Source organism: Mastigoproctus giganteus, chromosome 2 (assembly GCF_048544385.1).
Source record: "Mastigoproctus giganteus isolate SK-2022 chromosome 2, ASM4854438v1, whole genome shotgun sequence".
NCBI lineage: Eukaryota > Metazoa > Arthropoda > Arachnida > Uropygi > Thelyphonidae > Mastigoproctus > Mastigoproctus giganteus.
The window spans coordinates 14203174-14215990 of record NC_143576.1 but is presented as its reverse complement, the minus strand read 5'-3'; the positions used below and the strand labels follow the sequence as shown (position 1 = coordinate 14215990).

Genomic DNA, 12817 nt, shown 5'->3' with positions numbered 1-12817 from the left:
TGTGCAGACAGGCTGCCAGGACGGTTCATGGGGTTTGCTTTGCCAGTTAGGAACTTTGCTATATATCATCTTGAGTACACGTTATAGGATGTGGAGCTGCTGGAACGAGTACAGAGACGGGTAAAGAAGTTGGTGAAGGGAACAAAGGGGTGCTGTTACCAAGAAGGCTTCAGTTCTGCAAATTGCAACGTCTGGAGACTAGGCACCTGCGGGGAAATCTAATTGGGGTGTTGGGCCTTGAATGATTGAGTAAGCTTAAATGTTAATGGCATCCTTCCTCTTGCTTAGACTATAGGTACATAAATTCAAGGTGAGGAAGGATGGTTTTAGGATAGATGTGCGGAAATTTGCCTTTAGCTAACGGGTGGTTGATTGCTGGAACAAACTTCCATCTGTTGTTGTGGAAGTCAGCAGTTTGAATAAATTCAAGGAAGAATTAGACAAACTTTTGGAAGAGATGGACAGATGATGTGAGGTGTTTTCTTTTGGGCTGATGCTGTATAAGCTTGCTTTCTTGCATAATTTGCAACCACTAATACCACCCATCATATTATACAACGAAAAAACACAGTTGCGAGTCCATTTTCAAGCAGTCTTTGCAGTCTTCGTGTATCACAGATACGATGCTTTTTAATTCACGAACACATCATATGCATATATTGACGTGTGATTGTCCTTCCAACCTTCACTGCATAACAATGACAATTGTTATCCTTGCTTGGCTACCCTTTCAAAAAAAAGGGAGCCGGAATAACGACTTAGAAAGATATATTGCTTGTCGGACAACTGTATACTCAATGAATTGTTTGTTCAATGAGCAAGAAAGTCAGTTCTTTTTGATTGTTAGCAGATTGGAAGGAAGGAAACTTTTTTTTTTTGATTTTATAATGGAGACTTTACCTAAGAGGAAAAGATAATGAGAAACTGCTGAAGAGATGTGGAAGAACAGAAGAAAGTGGACTGGGAAGAGAAACACGTCTTCACTCGCTTTTCATTATTCTTAGAATGGCTCAGGAGAACGTGCTGCTTATCTTCCGAAGACAGCATTCTTTCAATACGTTATTTGTATGTTTCCCCACCTCTTCTCTTACTGCATCCATTGAATTATTGATCCCATGCCTCTCGACTTAGTTTCGGGACTGTTCTTCGAGAAACAAAGATAGTGGAGAATTGGAAATTCGCTCGATCTCTCTCTCTCTCGGTTCTTTGAAGCGCAGGTGAAAAGGAATTAATTTCGGTAGGGGAAATCCGCAAGAGAGAGAGGAAAGCATTCTAATAACGGAGAATGGGTTACGGTGAAGAAATAAGTGCCGGGGACAGAAATAAGGAAGTTGGGCACGCTACTCAGCCCTGGAGTTGTAATAACACTTATTTCATCAGTTTTCTACAAATACGGTCCAGGAAGGACCTGTTCGAAGAGATGTTTTGGAGTTAGCTGGAGGAATCCCGTGTGTGGAATATAACGTTAAAAATATCTGGGCAGTAAGGAGAGAGTGAAGAGAATAAATGTCACGTCAATGTATGTTGTAAAAAAGTAACGGCCCTCAGAACACCAGTGGACAGAATGAGAGTGCGAGAGATATATACACTCAGAGGGTATTCGTAATTAGAGCTATCACAGTGATGCTTCTGATATTGTTAGAGGTAGTGTATATCGATGACAAAAGTACGGAGATTTATAGATGCAATTTCCGAAGATTCTGTCCATTAACTTGACTTTCCCCGTCATTGATTAAGCCAATAAAACAGTTGGTTCGAGGCCTGTCACCTCCGAGAGTTGTGGAGGTTACACCTGATGTTACATTTTAAGTTTAGTGAAGATTTTATGAAGAATACACGGATATTTATTATTACTGCCATTGATACTCCAAAGATATAGTGACATTAGTTAGGGGATTCTGCATTTATCGCATCCATCTGAGTGTTTAGCTTATAGAAGATCACCTGCTTACTAGAGCATTCGCTTAAAATATAATCGATGCTATTTTCATTTGCTTAATGCAGGGCTCTCATTACGATAATCAGAATGGAAGATACCATACTTTTAAGGAAAAAATCGTTAAATAGAAAAGAATATTTCAGTGTGCTGGATTTATGTGATGCCCACACAAGAATTGACATCGAATACAGTAGAGTATTTCTACGTAACTTCTCAGATTTCATTAAGAAAAGTAAAATATTTCTTTCTCGGTGTAAAAAAAGGTAAACTGCAGCCATTATAATGGTTGCAGTTTACCTTTTTTTCCATCCTGCAGTAGATTGAAATTATCAACCACTGCAGGATGGAACCTCCTCAATTCATGTTGAAGGAAATGGACCATAATCTGCTAAGTTGGTCCAGGGCGGGTTGGCAGATCGACCATATTTAGCAGTTAGGGGCTTGAACCCCTTTCTACTCAAAGAGCGTGCGCTATACTGCACTCTGGCTCCTGACCACTCGGCAACGGAGGCCGTTCAACTACCTTTGCACCATAACGACCAAGTTCCACTGAGTAGCAGTACCTGAGCGTGTTGAAAATGCGCTGCGGATAGTTTCACATGATTTCGTGTCACAAGCTAGTTGCTGCCTCACCTACTATATTTGAAGTCGAATGATTGGAAGAGAGAGCATTAAGTTGTGTCCGCACCGAGTGGCTTTAACGTTTATTATGCCGTAAAACTCTACTCTCCGAGATACGAGCATCTCGTCCATCAACGATATTTATGATTTCAATTTTATATGGCGCACCTGGATATTTCTTGTTATCGTCGGTGGTAATGCAACCAAAGGGGCTTTAAGGGCCTTGATTCCCTGCTATCGCAGCTTCTATCAGAGAATTGCTTAGTAATCCCTGCTCTGTAACGACACAATAGACCATTAACCAGGAGGAACATTCGATTTCTTGAAACTGCAGCTGATATCGCATTAATCAGTTTGTATACTTGGTTAGAGAACATTTCTTGGTATAATACCAAAATATTCAGTGCTAGATGATTACTGTAATGAATCAGGGGCAAAGCTGCTAATGTGGATGCTAATCTGTAAAGTTAACCAATAAATATGTGGGGAGAAAGGGGCACGAGAGCTTTTTAACAAATTAAGATACAAATGTTTGTGTTATAATCGTAATAATTTACCTCACCCGTTTTTATATCCCGCAGGTATACTGGTTAGGTCCAATGACTGGGGGTCCTCTAGCAGGCCTTATATACGAATACATCTTTGACACTAAGAAGACGACAAAATCCCTCAAAGAAGCACTGGACGAAATAGACAGAGGTAAGATCTTGGAAGAATATAAGCCATTCTATACAATTCATAAAATATTTAAAGTGTTCTCTATTGCTTTGTAACCTTTTAATTTCTTAGACCAGGGGTCGTTCACGTTGCAAAATCACCCGCATGTCTGTTTCAGTGGAGTCTCGTTTACTTTTCGAACAATGTGCAGGTAAGGGATAACAGCAAATACAGAGACATCTCTGCAATAGGACACAATTTGTTTCTATCGTAAAGACGTGGACACCAGGAAATTACTTGAAATTAATGGGACAGATATGATTACAATTGAGAGTAGTTTCTGATGGTCCTGCGCTGTCCAAAGATGGAAGATGCTACGATCTTTCAATCAGATACGAATAAAGTTGGGAATTACGAGTTAAGTCTGGAACGCAATTTCATTTATAGACAGAAAAAAGCTGTGTTCTATCAGCTTACAATTCCACTAGTCATATTTTATCTCTTTCTGTCGACTGTTTCAGTTCACCAACAGTTCATCGCACATCCTATTATCATCTATCCTTCCAAGCTTCTTTCTTACCATCAACATGGTAGAAATGACGAGATGATGAATCACCTCCATGGGATACATTTCATCCTTGAACCGCAGCCGATAGTTACCCTGAACTCCGCCTGTCTACAGAACGCTAGAAAGCTTTCTTATGTCCCTCCTGCTTACAGCTAGCTTTCGTTTCTAAACCTGTCACGGATAAACTTCCTCGAACATTAGTCACGTTTGTCTGTTGCAAAAAGATCGGAGTTATTTCATTTTTGGAGAGAAAAGCTTAAACTTACACCTTCACTGTCAGCAGCACAAAGCCTTACTCATTCGTCTATCACCAGGCATTTATAAATTTGCATTTAACACCAACCCCACTGAGAACGGCCACAGAAGAAGGAAGAAAGAAAGAAAGTAGCTAAAAATGCACTTTTGTTTAAATTTATTTCTCACCCGCCCTTGTGGCTTTGGCAAGTGTATTGTGTTCAATTTTTTGTATCTCCTTAAAATCTGTGAATTTCTCTTCGTCTTCTTCCACTCATCAGCTAATCCTGTGCAATTTGACAAAATAAAATACGTCTGTCAAGGGTATAGTTGTATGGGATTCAATAAAGATGTCGATGTTACAGGTGTTGTTATTTTAAGACAATGTATTTCTTTCGGTAGACCTATGATGAGGAAGCAGTGGTCGAATCTGCAACTGTTTAAAAATACTATGCTAATATCACTGGTGTGGTTGATCTTTTCACTCAAGTTCTGGTTATGAAAAGGAAGGAGTAGATCTAGGTGTCCTGTGAAGGGAACGATAAACTCTGATAGATTTACTTTTAGGTTACTGAGTGCAGCCCGAACTTCGGCTAATCCTAAACTAGTTTGTGATTAGCTGAAGATTGGTATGAGCAGTGCGTTTCTGATTACTAAACAAACTAGTAAACAGTTTGACCTCATCGGCAAATGTGGCAATTTAAACAGGATTACTGGTAATTTGATCTGGAAAATCATTAATAAAAACATTGAGGGCAAGTCCAACAGATTACTGTAGTGTGGACTTGAGATATATATTTTTTTGTGGTAATGACAGAAGTTTCCGTTCTTATTACGTTGCTTGTCCTCCACAATGGCTGCATGGTACCCCGATATGCATAAAAAATCGCGACAAATACCCCATTTTAACTCAACCAAAGAACATTCATCTGCGGCACTAGAAACTGTTTACATTTAACTCGCCTTCATAATTCCTTCAGGGGAGCTCCACAATTTAATTTTCATATCTGGTTTCTCAACAGCTGAAACATTCTCAGATTTGGCATGGCGTGGAATACTTCAAGCTAAGAAAGTGAGTTACCACAGAACTGCTTATCTGTTGGTATCACTGCGTGTCAGAGAGAGAGAGAATTAAGTGTGCAATGAAAGCTTGGAGTGATTGAAATGGTGCACTTGGAGTAGAACAGCTGGTATGAAACGAAATAGGTGTGTAATAGTAGGAATGAAAGGAGGAAATCCGAGGTGTGTGCACTATTAAGTAAAGCAGCAACCAGAAAGCTACACAAAGAAGTGGCCCAGAGTAATTTCATCAGCATGTAGCCGGCCCGAATTAATCATAACTTCCCAACACGCAAAATAATAGCCCACCTCCCATTTCTAATAAAGCAGGATCTGCGCTTGCTTTTAATCAGAGCGCAAATCTCGCACTTCGATTTCACGGATTCATTAACTGGTTCGTTAAGCGGAGTGGCAGCACGCTCGTGTCGGTGGCAATAAGAGGAAAATGGCAAAAATAAAATAAAAAAACACGCCGGGATGTGGAGAATAATTGGAGCAGCTTATCTGCTCGGATTCGGGGATAAATAAGGCGATATTAATATGAAATGCAAAACACTCATTTAGAGTTGAAATAAAGAAATGGATGTTGCCCACTAAATTATCCACCGTGATTTATTCTGTTAGTGCAGTTCTCTTCTGGAGAATTTAATCGCAAAGATAATGTACAGTTAGGCGTTGCCTTAGAGCAAGGCTGCGACTACACTGGAGAATTTTAAATACGGTTTACAGAGCACATTTCTAAACTCTTGGCAGCATTGGCAGATATTTTCTGAACTGAAGAAGATATGTTTTGATTTATGCATTTTAATTCATAGAAAACGTAGTCGATTCAAACCATATGAAAAATTTGTTACTCAGCTCAGTGAAAAGAAAGGACCTTCCCACGCTACAGTCTCCATTCTGACTCGATGCATCAATCTTTTTCATCTTCAGAAACTACTATAAAAGGAGTTAATAAATCGCACAGCCAATAATGTTGGTTTTTCATAAAGCATAATCTTTATGCAAGACCACCTCAGCTTGTCGAGGTCACCATTTGCAGGTGTGGGGATTTCTTCCCGCCAGGATTTCGGGGTATGCCTGGGGAAAGATTATCACTAGCTGACATGCAGGCAGAGTATCTTAGGAATAAAATCAAGATGCTTTATGCAATGCTACGTAGGGTTATAGAGTAGAGCATTAAATTGCTCTACTACTGCACCTGCAACTGCATATTCGCAGTTCGAGCTTCCTGATACTTAGGCATCTATTTGCAGCGCAACGTTTTGTTCCACTTCGTGTGACTTCTGCGTGTAGACCTTGAAGCCTTGCACACTTGAGGCCTGTTAGTACATTCAGTGCTAACAGGCCTTGCCAGTTAGCGCTGAATGAGCTAACTGGCAAAGTCCCTGAAGACTTGCTTCTCACTCGAGCTTATTTGACTTAAGCTATTCGGCGAGGGATTTCCACCGAGTTGTTAGGTGTCTAAGTGTAGGGCGGCTGATGGTCTGGATTTTCCATTTCAGCGAAGGAGAATCAATGATGAGATAGAGTCCCTATGGAAAGAGAGCTGAACTAACTCTGAGAAAGGAAGGATGACATATACTTTCCTGCCCTACACTCGCACTATAGAGCACAGGTGAAGGCCATAGCTGTAGGTCGGGCTGCATGCTTGCTTCATCCTTACTGGAAATGGATTAATGATGTCCAACCTGAAACATCTGAGGTTGATCGAGTCAGACCTTTGCAGCAGTGGTGAGCCAGAGACGCCCTCCACCATCGTATTGCACTGCCATATATATGCCAATATAAGAATGCGTCCGGAGGGGGACGCATTCTTATATTGGCATATATATGGCAGTAATTGTATGATCATATAATTTTTTTGTTTTATTAAATAATAGTTTAGTTTGTATTAAGTTTCTATACTCTCCGGGAGAACTTAACCGTGTACATCAACTTTTGGCTCACCCTGTATTTTTATTTATAATATTGATTTATTCAGATGCATACTTCTCTCACTTTAAAAATTCAAGGCAGCGAATGTTCTCGGAAACTTTTCATCCTGTTATGAAGCAATCGCAAAGAGATGCCACGGTTTCACCATAAATAAGCAGTACTTACCTTCACGAGAAGTATACTACGTTTGCTTGACCACGACAATGTGAAAAAGCATAAACATATCTTGATTGTATAAATAACTTTGCAGAAATAAGTTGGGTAAGAAACTAATAAACGTGTTTGAAATGATTTAGAATCGTTAATGGAAACAGGGACCCACCAAAAAAGTAGAAGGATCAGAAATGAGGGGTGGAATAATAGAAAATTCGAATCAATATGAGAAAGAAGTGGAATATAAATAAATGATCAAGAGTAGAGAGACTGGAAGACCGGATTGATTGCAAAGTTTTAAATAATCCATTCTGTGATATTCCCACACATCATTTATAAACATCAGAATGGATGAATTTTTCTTGAACATGAGATCAGAGAGATTCTTGGTGCAGACACCAAATAATATCTCCATATCCGATATCGGAATCGCCAAATGCGTGAATAACTTGGCAATGACGTCATCGTTATTGAAATCCTTGGCGTTTAATCAGTCGACAACGTTTACAAGCTCGAAGAACAATATTCGAAATACGACGCGGAATAAAGATCAAAGTTGACAAGGATTCTGAGATCGATAACATTCTCAACCCACTCGATTTCGAAATTATTCATGAAATGTGTTCACGTAAAAACCTACCTGAGAGAGAGAGAGAGAGAGAGAGAGAGAGAGAGAAATGGAAATTGCAGAATTTGCATTTATTAATATTCAGTGCTATTGTTAATGGTCCAATCAAATATTTTGTCCAAGCGAAGTTAAAGCAGTGTTCCCAAAATAAAGATGAATTTATTAAGTTTAATATCATCAAGGAAACTTGCAATGTTATCTTTATGAATAGCGGGCTTCAATCATTTCTTCATCAAAACGATGGAATCAAAGGACACGTCTGACAACAGGATAGACAGAATAACCGCCCTCGAAGCCCGAGTTCTTTTACAGTTAGAAGAAAAATATTAGCCAAAAATCGAGCTTTACCGGACTGAAGGGTGCAAAGCCATCAATGAGGACTGTTTTTGGTTTGGAGACTAGTAAAGTTGTGAGGTGTCAATTTATTGTGTATGTAAATTTCGTTTATTCAATGGTGGATCTACAAAACCAAACAACACTTGACCTAGACCGATTAACTCGACGAAGGTGTGAAAACCTCCTTAAAGTTCTTCCCTCTAAGCGGAGCTCCAATCCACGCCTTTTCTACATGGTTCTTGAAGAAGAGCAATCGCAACCACTATGCCAGCCGAGAGGACTTCAGTAACAGCTTTAATTTGGGACAGAATGGACAAGACGAAAGATTTAAGTGATAGAAGGTGACATGGTAGTCTGCGCTAGACGCGCCGGTATGGGTATCTTAGAAGCTGCAACTCTATTGGCGTTTTCACATACGACAGTGTCTTGGGTATATCGATATTGGTCCAATAACAGTTGTGAAGGGTAACAGAAAGACTAGTCAGTCAAATAGACGAGTTTTGGTTAAAATAAACATAGCTAATACAATAAGGATAACAAACCATAACTTAATAATAGCAGTGAAAGGGTAGCAACCAAAGAGGCATCTCAGAGCGTATAACTCGTCACATCGTGCCACACAGATGGGATATCGATCCAGGTTCCACTCCTGTCAAAGCAGGAAACAAGAAGGTGCATATACAGGAACACCAAATCTGGACAGAAATATTGGAGAAGCATTGGTAGACTGATGAATCCTAGTTCCTGTTCTTTCACTGTTGTGATGACCAGAATATAATGAAAACAGCATAAGACTATAGATCCATCGTGCCAAGTATCAAGAAATGCTGGTGTAATGTGAGGAGTGTCAAAGGACTAATGTGAACACATCCAAGGTGCATACTGAGTCCCTTGATCAAATCCAGGGTATTGATGACTAAAGAGAGAGAGAACTTGTTTGTTATTAGATGGGTGTACTTAATAAAGCGGCTGCTCAGTGTATAATATCTATTAATTCGCTTCTTAAAGTTTGGCCTAAGGGGAAATAATTTCTTATATAAAAAACGGACTTGTAGCGAATAAATTAGGCAGTTTTTTTAGAGAGAGAGAGAGAGTCCAACCAACAAAGAAGTGCACAAGGCATTTTTTCCGGAACAAATTTGTGCGTGGCATCGGATATGATGTTGGTAACAAAATCTAAGTAATTGTCCCACATTGTTTTGTTGCTTAAGATGCTGGAGAGGAATGGCTTGCCGGCTGCACTAATTGGCCGTGACTCTCCGTTATTGCATGGAGAAGAGGGAATCCAACCGTAGCGGTGATGGGTGGATAAGACTGGAGATATTTACTGCCTACGATGGCAAGAATGAAAGCTGTTTGTCTAAAACATTCTTTTTATTATTTCTTTAAAATAACTGAAGCATTCGGTGTCTTTTCTGCTTGCATTTTACTGTACTGGCTAGAAAATAAGACGCATATTCTGAAAGTTTTTTTAGACTTCTTGCATGCGTCATATACCATATGACTGCATTAATTTGTCTAGATTTATATAAATAAGCTGAAGTGTGTGTGGGGAAGGAGGAATCTTGCATTTTCTCCTGAAAAAAGGGATCGATAACCTTCTTGTGAATACAACGCTGCTTTTTTATAGAATAAATATTCATATTCTCAAGGGGAAAACCCCCATTTGCTCAATCTCTCCGCACACTTGAAGCGAGTGGTTCCATCACCACTCCCTCATCTACTACAGATCAGAAATTCCACACAAAAAAAAAAAGAGAAACAAGAAAAGAAGCCATTTTTTTGGAAGAATGGCCCAGATAAAGATTCTTTCGCTTTCTGGGCCAGTGCATCTTGTCCAGCCTGAAAGCATTTCTCGGAGATCGACATCATTAAATGTTGTTGTGTGTTGGGAAATCGCCCGGCTGGTACAGAAGCAGGGACGAGCATATTCCGTAATCTTCGGAGATAAACGTGCCAACTTTGCGACTACGTGCACCTCAATACCGAGCGATATGACCACACGTTGCCATACCAACAACAAACAAGAATCAACGCTACACAGAAAGCCTCTCCAGCTCCGTTAAGCCTCACACTAGCGGGCAAGCTGCTTCTTCCCAGCAGTTAGGGATTTAAGGGTTTAGTTAACTTCCCGAGTGTGCCGGGAGAGGCATTTATGGGATTCTCGGATTGAGTACTGGATTTTTGTGCAAATTGGCTGACCGAACGCCGAGCCACATAAGTGCAAGCGGCGAAGTGTGGTCCAAATGATAACTAACTGCCTTTACGGAGACACAATTAGCCACAGTGTAAGGTCGTGCCGGGAGACTCATCCAATGTTTCGTCTCCTTTCCTCGCTCATGTCATTTGTGATTTATGAAAGTTTAAATATTCGTTACCATCCTCTTCTTTTTTTGGAGACTGCGCGTTAGTTGTAAAATAAGTCTGCTGCTGTTTATTCTTTGGCAATCCCTATAAAAATGGTATCATCATATTACTAGTAATCGATAATCAATTAGCACATCGCTTTCCAAACTTTTTTTAAACCGAAATATTATGTTCGTGTCAAAAATAATTCGACACCACGCACAGAATATTGTAATTATGATTGACCTACTTTGCAAGGTTCTAAATAAGCAGAAGGCCGATTTGGGGAACTACACACACACACGGCCAGCATGTTCTACACAGTGTTTCATGCAAGATGTGTAACTGGGGTCGCGCGGTTTTATATTACACTATAGTTTCCCCAATACTTCGAAGAACTGCAACAAATTACTGGAAGCGGAATTTCCCTCCTTCGAAATGAATGCTCCTCTGAGCTGTCATCATGGTGATTTATCCCCAGGTATGCGATTGCGTGTGCACAATTTGCAGACTGACCTTTCCTTAAGATAGCAATCTTGTGATTGCTGAGACGACAGGGGCTGCTCTGACGAATGGAGAACTCTGCTTGTGAGAATTAGTTGTCCCAGTGAATAAACAGATATCAGATCGTTTCATTCACCGGGGCAACCCACAGAATTAACATTGCAATCTCAGAAATCAAAGTGCACTGAGGGACTTTTCTCAAAGTAACCCCCCTACATTAGCAGATGGGCAAATATCATGCAAAGTCGAATTATTCTATCCTTCGCTGATGTATAACAAAGTCTTTTTTCCCGCTAATTATGCAATCCAAAATCTCTCATTTGAATGGCAATCGTCAGACCAAACCAGTCGCAGTAAGGAAGTCCTGAGCGGTGTTGAACAGCACAGAAGAGCATAAGTTTGTCAGGTGGTATATATGGCTTCCTGTTTCAAGAATTCTTTTTAAGAAAAAAATACCATTCTAAAATGCAGGTTCTTCAACATTCTAAACTGGCTTCAGATCAGAATTAGGCGGCTGATAGATGTTGGAAATCTTGGGACTGTTCCTCGAACCAATCAGAATCTTTGCACGGTGGATAGTTGCGTTGTCGTCTGGAAAGGATTCATCGCTATCTGCGTAAAAATGAAGCAATGTGAGACGAAAATGGTCCCATACTGCAGAAAGATATTCATCGAAGGTAACACAACCTTTCAATGGTATGAGCGTACCAAGCCCATACCAGAACATACCCGATACCATGATACCACCTCCAGCCGCTCAATTGTGGTGGACACGAAACAGTCTGGCTTCATAAGGTTCACACTACCACTTGCGCAAAAAAAAAGTGTAAATCGAGCCTAATCATCCCACATGATTTTTTTCGCACTGTTGCATAATCCAGTCTTGGCGTTGGCGGCATATTGTAGTCAGATCTTTCGATTTTCTTTCGTAGCCACAAAACTACCAAATCTAGATTCTTCAACTTCCGCCTCATAGGTCGGTTGAAAATAGATCTTTCTTAGCCTAAATTAAAATTTTCAGTCATTGGCTGCACCTTCTATTCTGATGCCCAAGTCGTTTTAAATTTCTGCTGTCTCTCTCTTGGAAACACACCAGTGATTTCCACCTTTCTGAAAGCTGGAAAGATTTCCTGCTTCCCCACGTAAACGTACACTATTTATCTGATTCCAATTAAAAAAAGGTTTCCAGGTTTTTTTGGCCAGCGAGCGTAGAACAAACAATATCGCATATGACTTGTTCAATAATCCGGTCTCTACTACTCTGATTCTCCTTCCACGTACCAGCCAGCGAGAAAGAGCTTTAAAATTTATTATACACAATAACTTTGAGCTGCCTTTCTTGTCCATTTAAAATTAAGCAGTGTTGAAATGCGGGGTTAACGATTCATTTATTAGCGACGTACGGAAAAGCGAGAGCCATTTGTCTTTTACCATACCAGGTTGGATGCGACAGCGTTGACGTGGGTCGCATGGTAAGATCGCTAAGTGATCACTTTTGGAACATGAAGAGCTCTCATAATTCACACACTAATACCAGAGAAATTATTACTCAGACGAGGGAAGTGGAATACCACCAACGATATGGAAGTTCAGCGATGATTGGCAAGGAGACGCAGTTTAAACTTCAAATATCCGAGACTATTAATAAGGGCCTATCGATCTGTTCATGTTCTCTCACCTCATCTGCCTGGAGCGTGTTCGAATTTAAATGAGATTTAAAAATTTCCTGAACGGTTTCGCCTAGCGAGTACAGTTTGTGATATCCATGGAGATTTCAGTAATCTATTTTCTTCCCCTCCCCTGTCTTTCCTGACGCTTTCAGGATAATGTAAGG

At 40.2% G+C, this 12817-nt stretch overlaps 1 protein-coding gene across 1 annotated transcript in view; it reads left to right on the top strand.

The window, feature by feature from the left end:
- Nucleotides 1-12817, top strand: part of LOC150089177 (lens fiber major intrinsic protein-like) — a 138380-nt gene that overhangs the window by 112115 nt on the left and 13448 nt on the right. Inside the window, exon 4 of the mRNA XM_090388214.1 lies at nucleotides 3142-3259. Coding sequence (XP_090244340.1) covers nucleotides 3142-3259 — 118 coding nt within the window. The remainder of the gene's footprint in view (nucleotides 1-3141; nucleotides 3260-12817) is intronic.